This window comes from Brachyhypopomus gauderio, chromosome 12 (genome assembly GCF_052324685.1).
Source record: "Brachyhypopomus gauderio isolate BG-103 chromosome 12, BGAUD_0.2, whole genome shotgun sequence".
Classification (NCBI taxonomy): domain Eukaryota; kingdom Metazoa; phylum Chordata; class Actinopteri; order Gymnotiformes; family Hypopomidae; genus Brachyhypopomus; species Brachyhypopomus gauderio.
Window position 1 is genome coordinate 9749119 of NC_135222.1, and position 23254 is coordinate 9772372.

The window sequence follows — 23254 nt, forward strand, 5'->3', positions numbered from 1 at the left end:
CCACAGCTCCAATGGGGCTCGACCTGCATGCAAGCAGGTAACCATGATGTCAGACTCAAAGAAAGCCAGCAAGGAGTGATCAGTGCGGGTACCTGTGGACACACCCCCTCTACAGCATCCACTACCACGATTGCGCCATCACAAAGCCTCACAGCGGTGGACACCTCCGAGGAGAAGTCCACGTGTCCCGGAGAGTCGATGAGATTAATGAGGTATTCGTTTTCTCCTGTGAACAATGAGGCATTGGGTAATAACAAAACACAACAAGATGTAATGATTTTACTACTGAATATAAAGTTACTAATATAATGTTATCAGCATTACTAATGTAACACATCAAGTGAGTTGTGTAGATTTATAATCATGAACATAATGATAGCAAGCTACCTGTGGTAAAGTGTAACGAAATAGCACTAGATTTCATGGTAATTCCACGGATCTGTTCATCCTCCCGGCTGTCCAGGTACCTCAACTAAAAATAAGAGAACGACCCATGAAAAACGTATAAAGAAGGAAACACGAGTTTTAAATCATTTGATCAATAACTATATGAACATACCTTCCCTGCTAAACGAGTGGATATAATTCCATTGCTGGCAACCAAACAATCCGCTAGTGTTGTTTTACCTGTAAACGATAATAAAATATGGTTTTTAACAAATACATTTATTTGTTATATAAATATATTGTGATGCGGAAAGTAGGCTCGGACGTACCATGGTCAACATGAGCCAGAATGCAGATGTTTCTGATGTTGGAGGTTTTCTTCTGTAGTGCAATGATTTTTTCTAAACTCGTGTGTCCCATTCTGATCTGAGCAAAGACGAAATATCTGGTGGTTAGCTTGTTAGCTGTTCATATGACATGACATGGATCAAGTTAGCACGACAGCTATATCTTCAAATCCGATTTTGTACGGCCCACTATAGACATCGTACGAACATTTCAGGTACAGCTCGACACTTTCACACGTGTGGTTGGCAGACACGTTGTCAGCTTTCACATCAAATCCTGCTAACCTCAGTGATAACTGGCTAGCCAACTTGATAAGATGGTCTATTACAAACTTTTTCTTAAATGTACGTTTGATGTTGCTGTTAAATGACTTCAGTATGCACGCCGTGTGCCAAACACGCACAGAAAAGGCAGCATGTGGTTCAGACGAACGCTGTAAACCAGCAGAACTACATGACAGGCAACACTCACGTTGTTTTCCCGGTCCCGGAAGTAGAGTGCGATTCTATGACCTTTGCACTTCGCGTACGTCATGCGTCGACGCGGGGACGCTTCGCTCGTTGCGGGGTAACGCGTTTCTGCCTTAGTAACGCCTGTTCTGTTATAAGCGCGTGGTAGGAATCGCTGCTCTCGCGGGGAAACGGCGCTAAAATCCGCCCGATTAAGTGTTGAAAATGAAACGGCTGTGTATCTGCGAAATGTGCAACTGTGGGTAAGCGTTTGTTTATTTTCCCGTGCAGATAGATAAATTAGAGATGAGGAACCTATGAATAATTTATCCAGGAGGGAGAGCCAGAGAAAGAAAACTTTATTCATAAATTAATTAACACGGTTTAGAGTTCAGAGTTCATAAGAGTCCCAAAACCCTGTACTGAGGTTTCAACATCTTCTTTAACTGAGTGTAAAGTTTCGGTGATGGAAAACTAACGTGCATTTCAACGCTTTCTTGACATGAAAACACTCAAGTATCTAAGCACACAGGTGACCCGCCCACCGCAGTTGTGTTCGCTCGAATCGAATCCGACTTTTTACGTGACGCGTTTGAAGTTGTCGCCCTGGGCGACAACTTCGAACGCGTCACGTGAAAAGTCGGATGATTCGATTCGAGCGAACTAATAATCGAAGTTAGTCATAATAAGTGGTTTACAAACAGCGTTTTTTTTGTTCTGAATGTAAACGCGTGTAGCCGCCACCGTTGCACACACGGGCCCACGGCGATGTGGAAGAAAAGCGACAGGACGTGTGTGGTGAGTGAGTACGTGGAGAAGTACCCGGCCCATAACAGCTGCCAGCCCCCCCGCAGCCTCAAGCCCAGGTACGAGTATCAGGGCAACACGGGCAAGATGGAGGGGACGACCACCTTCAGGTACACTTCTGTTTTACACACGTGTCCATTATGGTCATACGCTAGGATGTTCCTGGTTTAAGTCTTCGGACCCCAACCCTTGACAGTTGTTTGAACTGCTGTTGCTGTCTCCTTTTTGCTCCCACGTTCCGTAGGTCCGATTTCATTCCGTATGAAATCAGCCAGCGTCCCAGGAAGCCCAAGGTGGAGTACCAACCGAACCCAGGTGAAATAGACCTGGCCACCACGTACAACCAGGACTTCAACCCCTATGAGCTGCAGCCAGTGGTACCTGTGCGGCCTAAGGAGCGGCCACGAGCTGGCAGCACCAAACTGGACACGGTGCCCACCTACAAAGGTAAAAAGAAAGTGTTGGGCAGAGTCAGTGTGTACAGACGTGTGAGATGCCAGAGCTGACATATTAGTCTTGCTCTTTTCAGGGTGTCTCGATGCACTCCCCATTATTGCTGTAACCCAACTCTAAGAACACCTGTACTATATAGGATTGTACTCAATACACTAATTAGCGCCTCCTCAACTCCTCGAGCCCGTGACCTGGAAATCAATCTACGTCCACCATTAGTAAAGACAAAATCAATTCTTTAAATGCTCTCTGAGGATTTGAGAAGTGAGTAGAGGGGAGGTTTCCAAAGTAAGGAAGGTTAGAACCTTCCCAAGGCAATAATTTTTTTATTTTTTATTTTTGTTAATTCAATTATTTATATTGAGGTTGAGTTTGTAGGTTAATTATACCTCACAGTGTAAAACATATTTAGCACAACGACAGCTGATAAGAAGGAAATGAGAAAGCACAGTTAAATAAAAAGGACATTTAGTCCTCAATGATGGGGACAGAGCAACACTGAGGACAGTTTATCCGTTACCAATATTCGATCATTAATGCTTTGTGACTACATTCTGGTGTATGTCCTGCCTCTGTGTCAGCAATCACTGCATTGTGTTTCTCAAAGAGGACTTTCGTCAGTGGGAAATTCAGAAGCGGGAGATACCCAAACCAGATCTGTCTTACCAGCCACCATCTACGAAGTTTGGGAACACGACAACATTCCAAGACGACTTCATCCCGAGAGGCCTGGTTCTCCGAGAAAGCTTCAAGCCTCCAAACATAGCCAAGCAATCAGATGCTCCTTTTGAGGGCGTGACCAGCAACCAGCTCTCCTACGTGCCCCATGCCATGGAGGCACGCTTTGTCCGAGCCCCAGATGAGTACAAGCCTAGCAGCCAGCCTTTCATGGGCTTCACAACCCAGCGACACGACTACCAGGGCCTGCGGGGCCACCAGTCCAGGAGCTGCAAGCCCGAGCACACCGCGGTGTCCTCAAGCACTCCCTTTCAGAGCCGCACGGAGTTCCGCGACAGCTTCCAGCAGTGGCCCGTGTCACTCCCACAGCCACACAAAGCGGCGGAGTACACCAGCCCTACGGCAAATATGGACCTGAGTACCACCACACAGACCACTTACATCAAACATAACATCCAACCCTTCGTCTCTGCCAAGCCCTTCTCCAGGCCGACACGCTCCCCCGCCCCCTTCCAGGGCAACACCACCATGAGGGAGGACTTCAAGGTCTGGGAGACCCGCCGCCGGGACGTCATTCGCAAGCCTGAGGAGATGCAGAGGGCCAGCGGAAAGATGGAGGACCTGACCACCTTCAAGGCCCATTTCGTCCAGCACCCACCCCAGACCAACGTCAGCTGCAAGCCTCTCGCCGCGCCCCTGAGAACGGATGTGCCCATGGAGGACGGGACCATGTACCGCACAGAGTTCACCCCCAAGAAGATCAGTGCGTGCCCAGCCAGTTTCACGAGTCCGCCAGGGTTCGTCTTTGATGATACCAATGAAAGTGGTCACAGGTTCTTCCGTAAAGTGGCTTCCCATGAGAAATTGGCTCCAGGCTCCAACATCCAGGCTCCTAATGCCGTGGCTGTGATGTCATAAGAATATGAGCTAAACCTCAGTAAAGATTCTAAACTACTGTCTTGATATCTTCACTGCTCAGGTCTGGGATGGAGAGTATTTAACCATAAATTTGTATTTTTGCTCCTTCATAACAATGTATTTATAAGCAACATAAGCAATATAATGGTATTATTTTGGGGATGGAGTATAATTAGAGATATTAAGATTCAGAGATAAGATTCAGAGATCATAGGACATCACCATGTAGCCCTTTCAAATGGTTGAAAGGGGACAAACATAATAAATTTACAACATTTAAATAGAAGATTGAAATATATAATCACTGTCATACTTAAGCAATTAATTAATATATAGAATAATATGTATATTGTATCTTAATCACATTAAGAGTTTTATTCCTACATGAAAATCACAAAATCCTGTTTATGATTGTACTCAGTACAACTCAGTATATGATTGGTGCATCTAGCAAATAAATTGTACATTTCTGATTCATGGTAAATTTGGCAGTGAACATTTATAAAGCTCTATATGAATGAAAAATCACCTTTCATCCTTGACTACAAAACAATGGTGAAAAATCTTAACATATCCTCAGTAGTTTCACCACATGGGTCTCTGCATGTACAGAAACACTTCTGTTTCCACAGAAACATAACCTTTAGAACTGATGCATCAAAGCATATGTTCATATGCTTCTATAAATTAAGCAGTGAAATACAGAAATTGTTTTAAACCAACAGATTACTTTATATTTCAGCTAATGTTCATGTCCACTGCTCTGTGGATTTATGAAAAAGGCAAGAATTAATGCCAATTTTGATTTTAAAAATCATCTGACCCTTAAGTAATATATAAGAGGCACATTATAGTGGGTGACAGTAATCATCAATAAGAGAAATAAACAGATTGTAAAGGTGTATTTATTTTCTTTATCTGCTCACAATATACACACTTCTGTGTTACAGCTTAAAGTCCTCTCACCTGTTTCAAAATGAGCCATGCACAAAATGTCACAACATGGGAGAATGATACATATCAGTAGCTGTTGAAGTACTGTTGGATGCCTGTACATATTATAACAAGTGGCCTGTGTTCCTGTTCACACATTACGAAATGTAATCAAAAGGCATGCTTATAAATACAGTAGGACAAAATATTCAACTTGCCCATTAACGTCAACAAGTGCTAAATGCTTTTATATGTTTTAGTCTTAAATATGGATTACAATGTAAACTAAACTGGGAGGTAAGAAAATAAAGTCCAAAATCTCTACACTCAATGTACAATATTGCACTTAAAAACACATTATATACAAGAAATATTTTACAATGCAGCACACTGGTTGAAACAGAGTACACGGGAAATGGTTTTCAACTGAAGAAAATATCTCACACATTTGCTACAGACAATGATGCAATATCAACCCTTCATTCTACGTATTAAAACTTCAAAATGTAACATTTATGTATGTTCCAACCAAAACGTCAGAGGAAAGAAAATAAGGGCACTGCGGCACACTCTTAATGGCGTGCATTAGTGACGGTTTTAATGTCAGTACGATATGTACACTTTCACTGTACCCGATTCATGTTCCCTTCACATGCGTGAATGGTCCAACGGTATTCTCTGTTTTTATATCCAAACCAGTAACGATATAGCAGTAAACACATTTCTTATAAATTAATACATACATTAGTGAACAAGGTTGAATACAATCACAGGACGGGGAGAGCTGTTTATACTATATATATATATATATATATATATATATATATATCTTATTTTTTGTGCTATTCTCTCTTTCAGTGAAAGCATATCCACAGCTCTCTCCCCGTTCACGCTGGGTTGGGGTCCTTTAGTCCAAACCAAATAGTGCATCCACTTAAGCTCAGCCCTGCTCAAAAAGTATTCCTCATTCATTTAGCAAAGTCCATGAGCTTTCCCACTTGAGAATTATTCCACGTGTCTAGAGGCAGCACGTGCTGGGGGATTTGAAGGGATTTGAAGAGCGACCAGGAGCCAGTCTGATGAAAAAACCACGAGCAGTGCCGCGCCTGACCACTAGATGGCAGCGGAGTCCTCCGTGCAGGACTGGCAGCAGCGCTGTCGATACGGCTCCACGAGGCAGAGCCTGAGGCGTTTCACCACCGTGCAGTAATGTGTCGTGTCCTTGCACTCACCTATACAAAACACACACCGTCACTCAGGGTAAATAAGGTACACCAAACTCGAAATTTACAAACAAAAACATACACCACATTGACTAACACCATACCACAGGGTGTTTCTGAATAGTGAAACATCTTTGTTGTGGTTATCCTTTTACCATCCTTATATTTGGTTTCCATTCCAATGTCAAAAACTGCTATCTGTCTTTACCTAACTGACTGATATTGAGCAGGAACAGCTGCAAATGAGATGGTGCTCCCTGTTGCTAAGAGTTTTGCAAAGAGCGCGAGGGAAGTAATCCCTAGCAACCGGCATCACCTTAAAATAAGCCTGAAGGCATTTGGGGGATGTTTCTTCACTCCGTAACAAGCGGAGACATTTCGGCTGTGCAAGAAACAGGAGAAATGTGTGAGAGGTTCTGAAAACGGAACAGTGTCGTATGAAGATCGTGAAGCTGCCGGAGACCCGGTGACCGACTGTGGGAAGACACTGCCCGCGTGTAGGAGGCAGGTCACTGTTTTTTCCTACTGTGAAAAGCCAGCAGGAACAGCCTACTATTACTTTGCTTATTGGTTTTGGACAGTTTGTTGACTAATTTTATGCAGCCTTTACATAAACGTGCTTTTACAAATGTCAACCTAGAGCAACATTCACAAGCACTAACTAACATGACCAGTACTAACTAGCTTGTACCCTCACTATCCAACATACACCCTCACTAAACAACAGGCACCATCGCTAACCAACATGCACCCTCACTAACCAACAAACACCCACACTATCCAGCACACACCCACACTAACCAACAGGCACCATCACTAACCAACATACATCATCACTAACCAACAGGCACCATCACTAACCAACATGCACCATTGCTATCCAGCACACACCATTATTCATCAACATATTCCATCACTAACATCTACATACCAGCTATAATTAGCACGGACCTTCACAAACCAGCAGCAACTAGCATGGACAAGCACATACCAGAATGGACCAGCATAAGGGTTTTATTAGTATAGATGAAAAAAACAAGTATCATGTACAGTGGGGGGGGGGGGGGGGGGGGGTATTTAGTCAGTCACCAATTGTGCATGTTCTCCTACTTTAAAAAATGAGAGGCCTGTAATTGACAACATAAGTAGACCTCAACTATGAGAGAGAAAATGAAAGAAAAAAAATCAGAAAATCACATTGGCTGAATTTATTTGCAAATTATTGTGGAAAGTAAGTATTTGGTCACCAACAAACGAGCAAGATTTCTGGGTGTCACAGATGTGTGACTTCCTTAAGAGGCTCCTCTGTCCTCTACTCATTACCTGTATTAATGGCACCTGTTTAAACTTATCAGTATAAAACACACCTGCCCACAACTTCAGTCACACTCCAAACTCCACTATGGTGAAGACCAAAGAGCTGTCGAAGGACTCCAGAAACAAAATTGTAGACCTGCACCAGGTTGTAGACCTGCACCATGTTAAAAAGGCCGTCAGTAACACACTACGCCACCAAGGACTCTGATCCTGCAGTGCCAGACGTGTCCCCCTGCTTAAGTCAGTCCATATCCGGGCCCGTCTGAAGTTTGCTGGAGAACATTTGGATGTTCCAGAAGAGTATTGGGAGAATGTCATATGGTCAGATGAAACCAAAGTAGAACTGTTTGGTACAAACACAACTCATCATATTTGGAGGAGAGTGAATGCTGAGTTGCATCCAACTAGCAAATCTCCAGATCTCAACCCCATAGAAAACCTTTGGAGGGAGTTGAAAGTCCATGTTGCATGCCGACTGCCCCAAAACATCACTGCTCTAGAGGAGATCTGCATGGAGGAATGGGCCAATATACCAGCAACAGTGTCTGCCAACGTTGTGAAGACTTACTGTGCATTCACACCGAAAGCGATAAAATCGCTCTCCGTCGCTAGCATCGCGTCGCGTGGGGGCGTGTCCAACATCAAGCCGGCATGCAGCATGTGACAGATATTCAAATCATGTTTTTAAAGCAGGACGCAGTATTTATGTATTTTAATCTATTGATGACAGGACACACGATTATAAAGGAGAGCGTGTATAAAACATAGTGTGTGTATAAAACACATATAGTATATAAATCTAAAATGTTTATGTAATTTTTTTACTTTTTACCCCAGACCCGAAGATCAAAAAGGAATAAAAAAAATCATAACCAATAATAGGGTATATGCTAATTTATTGCAGATTTATGAAACATTTTGTACTGTAAATAAACAGGGACACATCGTAAAGTGCGGGACATCTAGAGACAGCCACTATCAATCTCTCCTCCATTTTGCAATCGGAACAAATAATCAGTAGGAACCAACGTCAGAGGTGCGGTTTCGGAGGAGGGTGCAAATATACTTTCTGATTGGTAGTCGCCGCAGCGCGTCACTGCTCATTTGCATAAAGTTGAGCCGAGCTCAACTTGTTTGCGTCGCGTCGCTGGGTGTCGCTCACTCTCATTGAAAATGAATGACTTCCGGTCGCCGTGTTGCTCTCGTCACTTTTGGTGTGAACGCACAGTTACAGAAAACATTTGACCTCTGTCATTGCCAACAAAGGATATATAACAAAGTATTGAGATGAACTTTTGTTATTGACCAAATACTTATTTCCCACCATTATTTGCAAATAAATTATTTTAAAATCAATGTGATGTGGCAGGATGGATAGTGGGAGGAGAGAGACCTACCGCTGCAGGACGTGACGTTGCAGTGTTGCCATGTGAGCGGACGCCGCTGCCAGGTGCACTGCCGGTCAGGGAGGGTCTTGTTGTTATGGCGATGCGCGCATTCCACCTTGCGTGACTGAAAGCCGCTTCCACAGGCCACCGTGCACGGTCGCCATGGCAACGCCCTCCAGAGAACATCGCACATCTCCGATGTGCAGTTCCGCACCGAGGCAGGTCTGAGGATAGAAAACGTGTGTGTGTGTGTGCGCGCCGTGATTCTGTGTGTGTGTGTGTGGGAGAGCAGTAGCACACCTTTCCTTGGGGTTGCAGGGACCTTTGGAGTTGGAGCCGTTGACATGTCGGCAGGACACCGTCCTGCTCTGAGTAGCTATGGCAGGACCAAGACAGCGCCCGGAACACTAAAACAAATAGGGCACGTAGGGAATACAGAAGAGTGTCGTAAGTCTAGTGGAGGGAAACGTCATGCGGTTCTCATTTACGAGACACCTTGGTGCTCATAATGTTGATCACGAAAGTACAAAAGTGTTAATCCTGCCTCTTTCATTTAGCATCTGCTGTATTACAGATCAAAGTCATGCTCTCTCTGCCTCCCATAAACACCTTCGGTCTACAGCACCTTTGGAGAAATTCCTCTCGAATCCTTCATAATCCACTCTGGGGGGGGATTAGAGATGGGAGTTACCTGACCCCAGGGACTGGTGACCCACTCCGCGCAGATGTCTGAGGTGCAGGGTTCTCTGTCGGCGGGGCGCTGGATTCCCTCACACGCGCTGGCGGGCAGCACTCGCATGCTTCCGGAAGCTTCCAGACGCTGACAGGACACCTGCCTCTGACGGAAGCCCGTGCCGCACACCGTGGAACACTTGGACCAGACGGTTGACGCCCAGCTGAAAGGACCGTGCACATTTCAGCAACTCTGGCAGAAGTTATCCATCCACTGAACTCTGAGACGAATGCATGTTGATTCCAGGAGGAGCATGCACTAACAAATTTAGACTGAACTCAGAGAGAAGTACAACTCTTCTTGGGCAACACAGTGGCTTGGTGGTTAGCACGTTTGCCTCTCAGCACTGGCGTCTTGGGTTCAAGTCTCTATCTGAGAGAGATATCTATATCTCCCCATGTTCTCCCCGTGTCTGCGTGGGTTTCCTGCGGGGGTCACCGGTTTTCTCCCACAGCCCCAAAACATGGGTTAGGTAAATTGGCAGTGACTGTGTCTCTATCCATGTCCAATCAAATTGTATGTTATTGCATATTAATGCATGTCAATCCAGTGCACTGCACAATGTGGGGTTTCATGCCTGACTCTTCATAATTACCAGATGAGTGCATTCAGGTGTGCTGGCAGAAAGCAAAGTACCAAAATATGCACCAGTGCATGCCAAGAAGAACCATCGATCAAACATTTCAGATTTTGCTTTTTAAATGTTTGCTGTTTTACTTTACAGTCATTAAAATCAAACTATTTTCTATGACAAACTAGTCAAAATGTGTATTGTACAAATACACGTCACACTGGGAAAGTGAGATAAATATATTCAGGTTTTCAATTTCGAAATGTAATTTTAGTTATAACCAGCTCTAAAGGCAATTACAACACAAGCATCAAATTCAGTTAGACTTTAAATGCACAGTGAGCAAAAACTAGGATCCACCCTGTCTGCTGGCAACACCCGTGTGGGGGGCACGATGCCGTGCGAGAGCCCGGGACTGCTCTTGAGTGTGTGGTGGGTCTGGTGGGGCGTGGGGAGGTTGCCTCTGTGAGGGGTGAGGCGATCCCCCCACAGATGAGCTAGTAGCCACGCTAGTCACTTTCCCAGATCCTTGGGGCTTCAGCACACTAGAACCTGCCCCCACATGGCAGTGGTCAGGCGGTGATTTTGGCATGGAGAGACACACTATGGCCGCAGGTGATGAGTGCTGTTCGTCTGCTGTCTGGTTCTTTAAAAGGCGGCCAGTTCCAAATGAACACTTATAAAACTTGGTGTATTTAGCTGGCATAAAAGCAGACACTTCTGACACTGCTAATTAATATTTTCACACTTCAGCTATTTTGTTCTTGAAAGTACAGGGCTGATAAAGATTCTCCAGGATTGTAAGGCAGGGACCGTGAACGCTAAGACTGCTTTGGTGAAGTTTTTAGCATTGCTCTAGCAGCAAGCCACTGCTTCTCCTGACCAGTGGCGGACTTAGCAATTTGGGGGCTCAAGGCGAATTTAGCTAGGGGGCCCATCAACATTAATATGTGAGAAATAAGTTAGCTAATCAGGGGGCCCTTACAGTGGGCTGCAGTGGGAGTGGCCCAAGGCAATTGCCTAGCCACGCCTCTATGCAAAGACCGCCTCTGCTCCTGACGCTGCTCCAACATGAAGGACATAGCAGCCATCTAGCAGCTACGCTCCCCTGGAGGACCCACAACTCTACGGTCTGCCACCACCTCCCTAGCCGCCAAGCCGTGACGCCAGTGTCTGGAGGTGGATGATGGATTGGTTTCTAGTGGAGCGTCAACTTCTCCCAGAATCTCTGACCTACTGTCAGGTGATTTGGGATAGAGTCGTCTTGCTGTTTACCGCTTTCCGTGGTATGTAAAAGCAGTCCATCATCAAGGGAGGATTTTTGAAGGCAGAAAGTGGATACCACTATATCTGGGGCAAATATAGCTCAAGGACTTGTAATATGAAAAGACACATCAGTTGGGAAAGTGATTCAAAGGCTGATTACAAGGACGCAGACAGCAGCAGGTGAGCAGAGCTTCAGTGGTAGCTGTGCGCAACACATCTGGTTATACTCACACATGTAACTCCAGTGCAACTGTGATTGTAACTGTAACTGTTCAGCTGTGCAAAAATGAATTGGCAAACGAAAGCACAAAACACAAGTACCCCAGTCCCAGCATGCAACAGGCAGGGAGGGTAGGAGGGTGGAGAGTACCTGGCGGGGCAGTCGTGGAGGTTGCAGGGTCGGGGGAGTGGCCCGGGCTTTGGGAGGTGCTGGCAGGAGGAGGGGGGCGTGTCCAGGCCGTCGGTACTCACACACCGCACCTGTCTGGTCTGCGAGCCCCTGTTCCCACAGCTGGCACTGCACACGCTCCATCCAGTGAAACGCCACTCAAACGCTGCGTGGAGAAGACCAGACCTCAGTCAGGCAGGCCCATGTTTACTCCAGCCACTGCTGGTGGAGCAGGTGGAGCAGGGTGGTGATGACACATGAAGCGGTTGATTTACACAGAACACACGCTCCGTTATACTGATACAAGTGCAAGTTGCAAGTAAGCAACTTATGTATATAATGTACAAAAATAGAATGTCAGTTTATATAATAGCATTTGTAAGTTCACAACTGTAAGTTGCTTTGCATGCATAAAGGTATCAGCTAAATGCTGTAAAATGCTAATGTACTTAAAAGTTGCATAAGCAGATCAATAAAAAAAACAACAGAAAAGAAAAATTATACAAAAATATGTATTCGCTGCACTTTTACATGCATTCAATTAACACTTTTCCATTAAGCTAATCTAAACAATGTCAGAGAGAAGCACTAAAGCAGGGGCAGGAAGAGGGCACATGTACATGCCGACCATTTGCATCACTGAATGGAGTTCAGTGTTTTCAGCCTGGGAGTGTAATGGAATCCATCACAGTCCAATCTTCCCTACCAGCGTCTCCCTTTGCCTGCACTGCAGGAGTGTGTATCTCTGGTTCTGGTATTCCCGTGCCACTAACGACCTTCTTGAAAGGATCAGGTGAGTTCCAACCATGGTCACACACACCTGATCCTGTACAGTTGATGTCCAGAAAAGAGCTGGCACCCAATGTACCAGTGAGGAGAGAATCCAGCAGCGCGGTGGATCAGGTCCGAGCGCAGTCTTGTTGGGTCCCGACGTGTGGTGCCATCCCAGATTAATGAGATAAAAAGCTGAGAGAGCTGCCCTGACCTCTGTGCGCTAGTTATCTCGACCTGTGCTGTGTACAAACGACCCCCGACCCTGCACACGACTTGGGTCATGGTGATGCAGGAGTGGGAGGGATGTGCTGGTGAGGGCGGATAATTATGCTGAAGGAATAATGCGATCCCTGCGCTAGACCACACTCAAATAATGTGATCCCTGCGTGAGACCACGCTCAGATAATGCGATCCCTGTGTGAGACCATACTCAGATAATGTGATCCCTGCGTGAGACCACGCTCAGATAATGCGATCCCTGCGTGAGACCATACTCAGATAATGTGATCCCTGCGTGAGACCACACTCAGATAATGCGATCCCTGCGTGGGACCATACTTGGATAATGTGATCCCTGTGTGAGACCATGCTCAGATCATGTGATCCCTGCATGAGACCATACTCAGATAATGTGATCCCTGCGTGAGAACAAACTCAGATAATGTGATCCCCTGCGTGAGACCATACCCAGATAATGTGATCCCCTGCGTGAGACCATACCCAGATAATGTGATCCCTGTGTGAGACCATACTCAGATAATGTGATCCCTGCGTGAGACCACGCTCAGATAATGTGATCCCTGCATGAGACCACACTCAGATAATGTGATCCCCTGCGTGAGACCATACTCAGATAATGTGATCCCCTGTGTGAGACCATACCCAGATAATGTGATCCCTGCGTGAGACCATCCCCAGATAATGTGATCCCTGCGTGAGACCATACTCAGATAATGTGATCCCTGCGTGAGACCATACTCAGATAATGTGATCCCTGTGTGAGACCATACCCAAATAGTGTGATCCTTGCGTGAGACCATACTCAGATAATGTGATCCCTGTGTGAGACCATACTCAGATAATGTGATCCCCTGCGTGAGACCATAACTCAGATAATGTGATCCCTGCATTCTTATTGTCTCCATATTTATCAGTTTAATTTTATGTGTTTGACACAGCTGCACATACACAGTCTAACACACACACACACACACACACACTGACCTTGTGGAAGGATGTGAATCCAGGCAGACAGGGGCTGGTCGTTGGTGCTCGTCTGGCAACCGTAGCGTCCGTCGAACCTGCTGGCCAGTGTGTTCACCTCCAGGACACGGCCACCCACCAGCAGACGGTGGTGCAGACCTGCCACCTGCTTCAGGGTCTGGTTCTGGTAGGTCCACTTAATTGGATTCCTGTGGCTGGGAGCAACAGGACAGCCTGGGGACAAAAGGGAGTGTGGGGGCATGGACAGGGGTGGGGTGGGGACAGGGGTGGGGAGGGGACAGGGATGGGGAGGGGACAGGGGTGGGGTGGGGACAGGGGTGGGGTGGGGACAGGGATGGGGTGGGGACAGGGATGGGGTGGGGACAGGGGTGGGGTGGGGACAGGGGTGGGGAGGGGACAGGGGTGGGGTGGGGACAGGGGTGGGGTGGGGACAGGGGTGGGGTGGGGACAGGGATGGGGTGGGGACAGGGATGGGGTGGGGACAGGGGTGGGGAGGGGACAGGGGTGGGGAGGGGACAGGGGTGGGGTGGGGACAGGGATGGGGTGGGGACAGGGGTGGGGTGGGGACAGGGATGGGGTGGGGACAGGGGTGGGGTGGGGACAGGGATGGGGTGGGGACAGGGGTGGGGTGGGGACAGGGATGGGGTGGGGACAGGGATGGGGTGGGGACAGGGATGGGGTGGGGACAGGGGTGGGGAGGGGACAGGGGTGGGGTGGGGACAGGGATGGGGTGGGGACAGGGGTGGGGTGGGGACAGGGATGGGGTGGGGACAGGGGTGGGGTGGGGACAGGGATGGGGTGGGGACAGGGATGGGGTGGGGACAGGGGTGGGGTGGGGACAGGGGTGGGGTGGGGACAGGGGTGGGGTGGGGACAGGGGTGGGGAGGGGACAGGGGTGGGGTGGGGACAGGGATGGGGTGGGGACAGGGGTGGGGAGTACTGCTGATGAGCTTACACACAGACACGCTTACACACACACACATACAGTCACCTAATGACAGAGCAGGCTCTTTCATCTCAGAATAGACATAATAATACTGCACTCATCTAATCAGCCAGACCAGTAATAATTCAGCCCCGTCAACACACACACACACAGACACACACACACACACACACACACACACACACACACACACACACACACACACACACACACACACACAGTTATTCTAAGACACTCATCAGTATCCAAAAGCCCCGTACCTATCCTCAGAACATCCCCGGGTCTGACAGCAATGCTGGTTCCCATCCGAGAAGCCATCAGAACTCTTTTCCTATTCATCTCCTTCAACACGGAGGCCTGCTCTTCAGACGATGCTGCCGTTGGCCCTGACAACCATAACAACAACAAAAAAACTCATTGCGCCTTGATCAAATGCAATCACTCCAGTGCAACCACCCCATCTGTGTCTTTTATACGACACTTAAGTCTCAACTGCCAAAGAAATTGAAAAGCCCAATGAAAATATAAAATCGTAATTTCCTGACATTTTAACAGAACAAGTTGCATATCTCTATATTTATTTTTAGATATTATTTCCAAGGCTTTTCTTTTTCAAGGCCTGCCAGCAAGCTTCAAAAGAGGAAACAAACGATGTCCCACTGGGAGAAGACGGTGTGAGTATAAAAGCTGTATGACCTTTGGGCTACACTCACCAAATCATTAATGAATCACTCTGATTCATTAACTCACAAACGTCAGATGAAGAAGCAATAAGCAGTCAAATGCCAAGAGCAGATATGACATATGACAATATGCTACTTCCACAGCCTGCAAATTTCCTGCCATTATATGGCGGTCACACATCATTACTCTGCCCAGTGCTAATGGTGGGTCTCTATTTCCTCCAAGCACTCTGCTCCATAGCACAAACTTCTCAGCGGCTCGGAGACTGAAAGTGACCCTCCTACAGCTCGTCTATAACTAATGAACAGCAAGCTCTGCAGTTTGCTTGAGGTTTAACTCTTTGCTGGCTACAAAGCTCGTCCTGATACCCTGATTTATCGAGCCGGTAACACGGACCGAGAGGCACACACCCTCCATGATGTTTCTTCTCATTCCTCACTCTAGATGGATCTTGCCAGCAACTGTAGCGTGACCAATCGGCCTGTCAGGAAAGCTAAGCAAGCTGGCAGAATACAGCCAGGCCTCCGTGGAGAGAGCAGCTTCGTGGTCACAAGGAAAACAAATACAGGTAGGACTCACCTGCCACGTGGAGCGTGCTGGAGGCCGCCGTCTTGCCGATGGGGTTGGCCGCCACGCAAGTGTAGGTGCCGTAGTCGTGCGGCGAGAGGTCACGCAGCAGCAGGGAGCCGTCTGGGAGCGGGCTGGCCCTGCCGCTCAGTGCCCCCTCCAGGCGATGCCATCTGACGCTGGGCTCAGGGACACCTGTTCCCGGGAAACACGCCAACTTGCTCTAAATCAGCCAGGCCACACTTAAGGGGCTCGTTTTGTTCGCGACTCTCCCCTGGGGACAGTTTATTTCTCAGCCAAGTCCTGATCTGAGCTACGAGGTCATAAAACAGGTGATCTGGGGTCGTAGGTTATTAGCCATCGGCTGGAAGGAGACAGATATCAACTTCGAGACTTACTGTCATTTAGGGAGGTGAGGACGGTAGAGCGAGAGGCTTGCAGACTGCCACAAATTACTTGTACAAATGGGTGTAATGAACGCAAATTGCCTTGGTTCAATCTGCTCCCCCGAGACATTCCTGTCTGCCATAATGAGAAGCACATGGGCCAGGTCTCAGTGTTTTTTCGGCTTTTATTTTACAGAGGGTACCGACATACTTCTAAGCGCCATGGATGTAGGCAGACTGAGAAAGCACAGGCAAGCAGACATTTGAAGACAGAACTTGTAACATGCGAGATTGAGCCAGGATGATAAGGCTAGAGCAGGTTAAAGAAACGTTTTATTTATATTAGCACTTAGCGCTAACAGAAACATGTATCGCTGCACACCACACTTAACAAAGACAACAGTCAAATACACCAATATGGGAACACAAGACACAAGTGCATCATATCACAACAAGACGAGAGGCAGGTCCAACAAGCAACACAGACGGAACACACACCAAGACGCATAGAAACGGACCATAAACAGGCGAACCTAAAACACGTAGACCCGCCCAGAGGGGGGGGGGGGGGTCAGGGGTCTACTGTGACAGAACAGAGAGCAGAGACACAATGGTGGGAAGCTAAACTGCTGTTCAAGACTGGCACTGACCATAGCAGTAAGCAGTACTGACACACACACACACACACTAATTGTTTTGCAGGATACACACCGAGTACCTTCTGTTATCAGAAGGTCCAAGACTTTCTGGCTTACACATATGCTACACAGATGTGTGTGCATGTGTGTGTGTGTGTGTGCGCGTCTCTACTCCTGGCCTTGAACCGGACCACCTGCTCTCCAACAAGACATCTCTCCACACCTCCAGTTTAATGACCCAAAGTGCTTCCAGAACGAGCACCTGCCCTGCCCGTCTACCTGCCACACTCTTCACCCCATAACACCAGCTGGATGTGTTATTTCTGTCTCCTACACCCCCCCATCACACTCTCAATCCTCCCAGGGAAGTAGGGGTGGAGGACGGGTCACGTGCCATGTGCCGCGACGCTGGTGGCAGCGGGTGGAGCGACAGGAAAGGGCGGAGCCACAGGCTTTAGCAAATCCTGATGCTTTAGCTGAAAGGCCGCGGGGTGCAGCCTGGGACCCCAAAAACCGCACAGTCACAGTCACGCAGGAGGAGCAGCACATGCCCTGGACACCACAGAACGGCAGTGCTAGGGCAGACGGCAGGAGCCCCGCGCGGATGTGCCGGCCCGCCGCGGCTAAATGGCGGGGAACGGTATAAACCCCGGGGCCCAGTCACCGAATCCTACAGCGCACGCTGACTTTACACATGCTTCCTTCCCAATTAGCCATGCGATCCCAGCCCTGCGAACGGGTCCCATCACGCCTGGGATACAAAGACCAGCGTGTCCCGACATGTTTGGAGAGAGCCAGGCTTTACAATCGATTACCAGATGACAGAGACACAGTGTGTGTGCGTGCGTGTTAGCTTTAAAGCGTTAGCTCTCACTGACCTGTTGCGGGACACTGAAGAGTGAGGTTGGCACCCGTCCGGATGACGACTCTGCCCCCCACCACCACCTTCAGACTGGCACTGTGTAGATCTGACATGTTCTTGGAGGAAGCTGTGATGGAAGGGGAATCTGTCCAAAAGGACAAGCTTCACATAACCACAGTGCAGCTAATGTGTGTCATCAACACTTCACCACGTGTGTGTGTGTGTGTGTGTGTGTGTGTGTGTGTGTGTGTGTGTGTGTGTGTGTGTGTGTGTGTGTGCGTGTGTGTGTGCGTGTGTGTGTGCGTGTGTGTGCGTGTGTGTGCACGCTCACAGGCCAGCAGCACTTGCGTCGTCTCAGAATCGGATCCCATTTCATTGCTGGCTGTGCACCTGTAGATTCCAGCATCTCTGGTCCCTGGGTTTGTGATGTGCAGTCCTCCAGAACTATCCCACAATACCCTGGGGATGAGAGCAGAGCCACCCAATCAACCACAGAATTCAGCTCGTGCGCTCGAGTTACGCCACGCGATTTCCATTTCCACGAACGACACATTAAACAATTAGACACAAATTTGCTTAAGCCCGTCCACTGCAGGCTTGGATCAACATTGGAGTGTGCCTCGTATTAGCACGATGAAATCAGAGGGTCCCTGCACATCACAGACTTTCTTTTCAATAAAAACACACACCATGATCTATCCTAATCAAATGCTACACTGAGGAAACAGATACAGGAATGAAGTGCTAAAATTCCTCATTTCCTGTACATCAATCATAAGCTTCCCCCTTGGCTGCTGTGCTCCTCTATTTTTGGTTCCTCCTTTCACTTGATCTTCCCAGAACAATCAGGTTTTAAGAACAGGAAGTCTGGGATGCCACAGGCTCCAAAGGGCTTTATGGGTCTGATGAGAGGAGGTGAATAGTGCTGGAGCCATCACACAGTACTGAATGTTCACGCAGGCCCCTGATCCCAGACCTATGCACCTCCCATGCTTTCACAAGTGGGACTGGGTACGAAATAGTCCTCGGGCAGATCCAGGATCAGGGAGAAATGGTGGCTCAGCTCCGCTGCACTGTTACAACTCGGCTCCAGCCGCCTCTCTGTCCGTCTGTCCGTCCCACAGCGGATGAAGCGTGCAGACCTGCAAACACGCACAAGTCGCTCGTCTGGTCGAGGATGAATGTGAGGGAGTGCTAATAACACGCGGATTCCTGCAGGTTTCCATTTAAGCAGCTTCACGGAGTCCCAGGACACTTGGGAGAGGCGGCAGAGAGCAGCTGCCAAAAACATGATATGAAGTTGTGTGAAAGACGGGAAGAGAGAGACAGATAAAGAGAGAGAGAGCATAGAGGAGGACGAGAAAGGAACGGTTAGTGAAATTCTGTGTTGCTAAAAAGGAGTAGAGAAAAGGAAGCAGGAAAAAAGACTGATACAGATGGAGAGTGAGAGGCTCGGTCCAAGAGAATAAGAGAGAGAGAGAGAGAGAGAGAGAGAGATGCTAGCTGAATATGACTGTGGTTATGCCTATTGTATAAGCCTAGTCTCTCACACAGCCCCATTCAGTAAAACACAGTCCACACGGAGAAGGTGAAGAGCACAACTCTGCCCCAAAAACTCAGGCACCTGCCCTTAACAAGGAGTGAATCAATAATCCTGGTGCGCTATGGCAAACAGCAGCACACAGTCCAGGAGTTGCTGCGGCCTATAAAACAGTTGGTGTGGCAGACTCTGAGGTGGATATTGCTACGGACCTCTGGGACAGTGGTGGTATTGGCTACGCTGAACCCTTCGCATTTCTTTAAGATGTACGTCTGGCTTAAGGTGGAGGAAAGAAACAGCTCCGGGGCTTCGTAGCAGCACGCTTCAGTCGCAGGTTTACTGCACTGCTATTTCCACACTGATAAATTCAACTGCAGAGACGCACGAGTGGCAGCCCTGCACAGCAGGAAACGTCGGGTTTGTTTAAGCGAATTTATGGAGCTGAGCAGAGGAAAGCAGAGAGATCAGCCCAAAGCATGATGGGATTTGGCCTGATGCGCCAGAGTGGCATTTCCCTGTGGGGTGACGTGCAGCCTTCATTGGAGACTTGGTCAAAGATGGTGAGAAGTGCTCGTGTGCGGAGTCACGCTGAGCAGAGAGAGTCGACATCAGACCAGGTGTGAGCACACAGATATGGGAGATGTTCCGCATGCTGAGCTCCAGTTTGCTTAGAGCTCTTTTTGTCACGCTGTGTGCAGGCATGTTGTCATCAAATCACGTACATTACAAACTGTAATTATAACATAGTCCGTATGCCATGATCATCTACATAGCAGTAAGCAAATTATTAAATGATACAGTTTATTTGAGTCCAGCTGGACAAACAGTGACCACTGAATTCATTCAGCACCCTTAAGTGCAGGTGCATGACACCATCAGGTCACTGAGTCTTCACTTAGCAGTCGTCAACAAGAAGCATCAACTCCTGGGTGACCAAGGGCTCTTGGGTACTGACATTCCTGCCCTTAACTGTGTTGTGGGGAGGAGACGGAGGAGACAGGAATTCAGTCAGCATGGCTGCGTTCAGCTACCATGAGCACAGGCACTGCTGTAGACACAGGCACCGACGCTGCTATCGTTATAATATATCCTACCAGTTTATTTACTAGTCTACACTACAGCAGTAAACACTAAAGTACTGCTTCAAGTTCATTAGTGTGGCTCATCTTTCTGAGGAACAGAAGGAGACTGAAAGACAGAAGTGCGTGCGACTGGTGTTTTTCTTTCCCCAGACTGGCCCAGCACCCAGACGGTGGCGTAATGGAGACACGTCTCTTGCCCGTCTCTCCTCACTGAAGTATCAGACGGGAGCCATCGTACGCTCCAGAAGCCCAAGACGCTCGGGGTCGCCGAGATCCTTGACTGGCAGACGCCTTAACTAGCAGAGCGGGGGAAAGTGCATCCATCCGTTCCATGAGCAAAGCCGCACTGACAACACGCGCAAGATGAAAGTAGAGACTTTCCACTGGCCCGAGTCTGCTTCCCCGTGTTTATGAGAGAGATGATTATTCGTCGTCATACTGATCCGTAATGACAGCGTAATATTTTAAAGAGAACTTAAAGACCTGTGTGTATGCGTGTAGGCGTGCATGTGTGGTCTCTGTCTGATGTACATTGCTACATTAAAAAAGTAGCAGCCATAATACAAGATCTTATTGATTTGCTTCGGGTTGCCATGGTGAGATACCAGCGCAGGCAAAATTCCACTAAATTAAATCCATAATGAAAGTTTTTGCGCGAGTCAACTTTAATGTTATGTGTCGTGAAGAAAAGGCTGTTTAAAATGACTCGGTTTGTCTGTGGCGTCGCAAGCTGCCTCAAAAATATCCTGGATATTTCTGTTCCTCTAAGAAAGGTATTATGCACTGTAAATATTACCCCACAAAGATGGAATGTGTTTGCAGTCACTGTGTTGGCTCTGGAAAACAGGAGCCTATGGGGAGGTCTGTTACATTTGGCCAAGCAGTCCAGTCGGCCTGTATATAACCGGTCTGGACTGCGGGGCGATGATGACAGCCATGGTTTCTGCACAGCAGTCCTGTCCAGGGCGAGGCAACAGAGAGTAAACAGGTTTTGTGGGGTTTAGAGAGAAGTAGGTGAGGGATGTTCTGACAGCCAGCGCAATGGTGAGGTCGAAATAACCAGCGGGACCTTTCAAACACCACCCACTTGTAGTGGAGTCACACGAAGGGCTCCGACGACAACACGACCATGTAAATAAGGCATTGTTTTCCCTGCTCGGGGTGGCCGGGGCCATTCTGAGCCGCTTCGCTGCCCTGCTGTTCCAGACACACTCTCTCACACACAGAGCTGAGGTCAGTTCTCGCAGGTCCTAAAACCTCACGGCCACAGAGGAATGGGGGGAGAAGGTGGGAGCTCCACAGAAATCAAACCTGAACATCTGACATCCGAATTCCACACATCAGGAAACTAAAACAAAAGACATCCAGTGCTCCAATCAGTGCTGGCAGTGGAGGTAAAGCCCATCTTAAAAACAGGGTGCACGCTGCCCCCGACCCGACCGCGGCGCACTGGCGTATTTAAAGCACGTCTGGGTCTCCCTAAGGCCTCGATGAGGCCAGTCAGGCGAGCTCGGGCCGCTGTTTGCACAGCCATAGTTCACCCAGGCCCTGTAGCGCTTGCCAGGAAGACCGGCAGACAGTGTTTGGCCACTGTCTGGCTAGAGGCTGCCCTTAAGGTCCCTAGTTGCACAAAACCGACTCACTGAGTCAATGTTTCTCTGCGAGCGCATTTAATAGTCAACGGAGCGGCACTGCACACTGGGCCTTGACGCGACCCCGGAGAGAGTGAGACGAGGGCAGCCAGCGGATGTGACCCGAACGGACCGCGTTTACGTGAGAAAGAGGGGAGCAGGAAGGTGGACGTTTGAGAGGGTCGGTGATTAAAATACGGAAAGCGGGACTCACTCCGCAAATCCGTCTTGGAACCAGAAGCACATTTCCCCCTTTTTATACCCCACAGTGAGGTAGAGAAATGGCTTGTGAACAAGTCAAATGTCAGATTTGAATGTTTAGTAAGATACAGGACTACAGGGCTACAGCTGTACCAGAGTTCAAATAAAAGCTCTGTAAAAATACCTTGTTACATAAGCCCATTTTATTTATAGGATCTCACTGGTCTTCACTGTAGTATCACAGTATAAGACTGCTTATAAGGTACATTTGCATCAAGTGTTATGTGATGCATACACAGGCAGAGGTGCACATTCCATGTTCAAAAAGTAAAAGTCCTCACCAAGATTTTGCTCAGGCTTCCTGGATTGTGTTGATTCCACTCATTTTACCTGGCTTGTACTAATTAGAAAATCCAGCAAGCTTGAGTAAAACCCTGGGAAGGAGTTTTAATTTCTGAACCTGGAATGTCCACCTCAGTACACAGGACAATCATTCTAAATCCTACAGGACAGTAAAAAAACAAAACAAACAAAAACAGGTAGACCAGGACCTGTGGCAGTCATCAACACAACCGCATCACTGAAGCCAGCTTACCTGTTTGGCAGAGGGAGTCCATCTTTGGTCCAGGTGAGGGTCGGCGGAGGTATGCCCTGTACTGAACACAGCAGGGTCAGGCTGCGGGTGGCGTTGGTTACATGGACGGTCCTCCCCACTTCCACCCTCAGGTCCCTCTGGAAGCTCATGGTAGACGGACGATGCCCGTGTCGAGCAATGACAGGCCGGCTCTTCAGGCCCCTTCCGCCGGAGCGCTCAGAGGAGTTGGGGGTCCTGTCTGGATGTTTGCCTTCTGAGCCCTCCT

At 48.1% G+C, this 23254-nt stretch overlaps 3 protein-coding genes across 6 annotated transcripts in view; 1 reads left to right on the forward strand and 2 right to left on the reverse strand.

The window, feature by feature from the left end:
• efl1 (elongation factor like GTPase 1) overlaps positions 1-1303 on the reverse strand; it is a 70404-nt gene extending 69101 nt beyond the window's left edge. The window contains 5 exon segments of the mRNA XM_077023040.1: positions 93-226; positions 388-472; positions 560-627; positions 717-813; positions 1207-1303. Coding sequence (XP_076879155.1) covers positions 93-226; positions 388-472; positions 560-627; positions 717-813; positions 1207-1269 — 447 coding nt within the window. The 5' untranslated portion in view covers positions 1270-1303.
• On the forward strand, positions 1281-4524 carry saxo2 (stabilizer of axonemal microtubules 2). Of its 2 annotated transcripts, none has more exons than XM_077023041.1 (4): positions 1281-1447; positions 1922-2101; positions 2236-2438; positions 3052-4524. In XM_077023041.1, exons 1-4 carry the CDS (start codon positions 1410-1412, stop codon positions 4038-4040), a joined length of 1410 nt encoding a protein of 469 aa, XP_076879156.1. In that variant the 5' UTR covers positions 1281-1409; the 3' UTR covers positions 4041-4524. The 2 variants fall into 2 exon arrangements, with proteins under 2 accessions (XP_076879156.1, XP_076879157.1); XM_077023042.1 differs by having other exon boundaries at positions 1318-1443.
• A 405-nt stretch (positions 4525-4929) lies between these two features.
• The window catches only part of adamtsl3 (ADAMTS-like 3), a 111922-nt gene continuing 93597 nt past the window's right edge, over positions 4930-23254 (reverse strand). For 2 of the 3 annotated variants that reach the window (XM_077023037.1, XM_077023039.1), the window contains 11 exons: positions 22990-23254; positions 18272-18399; positions 17957-18085; positions 16067-16249; positions 15064-15189; positions 13858-14070; positions 11842-12025; positions 9593-9797; positions 9202-9308; positions 8911-9125; positions 4930-6205 (listed from right to left, as the gene is read on the reverse strand). The exon at positions 22990-23254 is cut by the window's right edge and continues 786 nt beyond it. In XM_077023037.1, coding sequence (XP_076879152.1) covers positions 6087-6205; positions 8911-9125; positions 9202-9308; positions 9593-9797; positions 11842-12025; positions 13858-14070; positions 15064-15189; positions 16067-16249; positions 17957-18085; positions 18272-18399; positions 22990-23254 — 1874 coding nt within the window. In that variant the 3' untranslated portion in view covers positions 4930-6086. The remainder of the gene's footprint in view (positions 6206-8910; positions 9126-9201; positions 9309-9592; positions 9798-11841; positions 12026-13857; positions 14071-15063; positions 15190-16066; positions 16250-17956; positions 18086-18271; positions 18400-22989) is intronic. The other variant, XM_077023038.1, reaches the window with a different exon arrangement.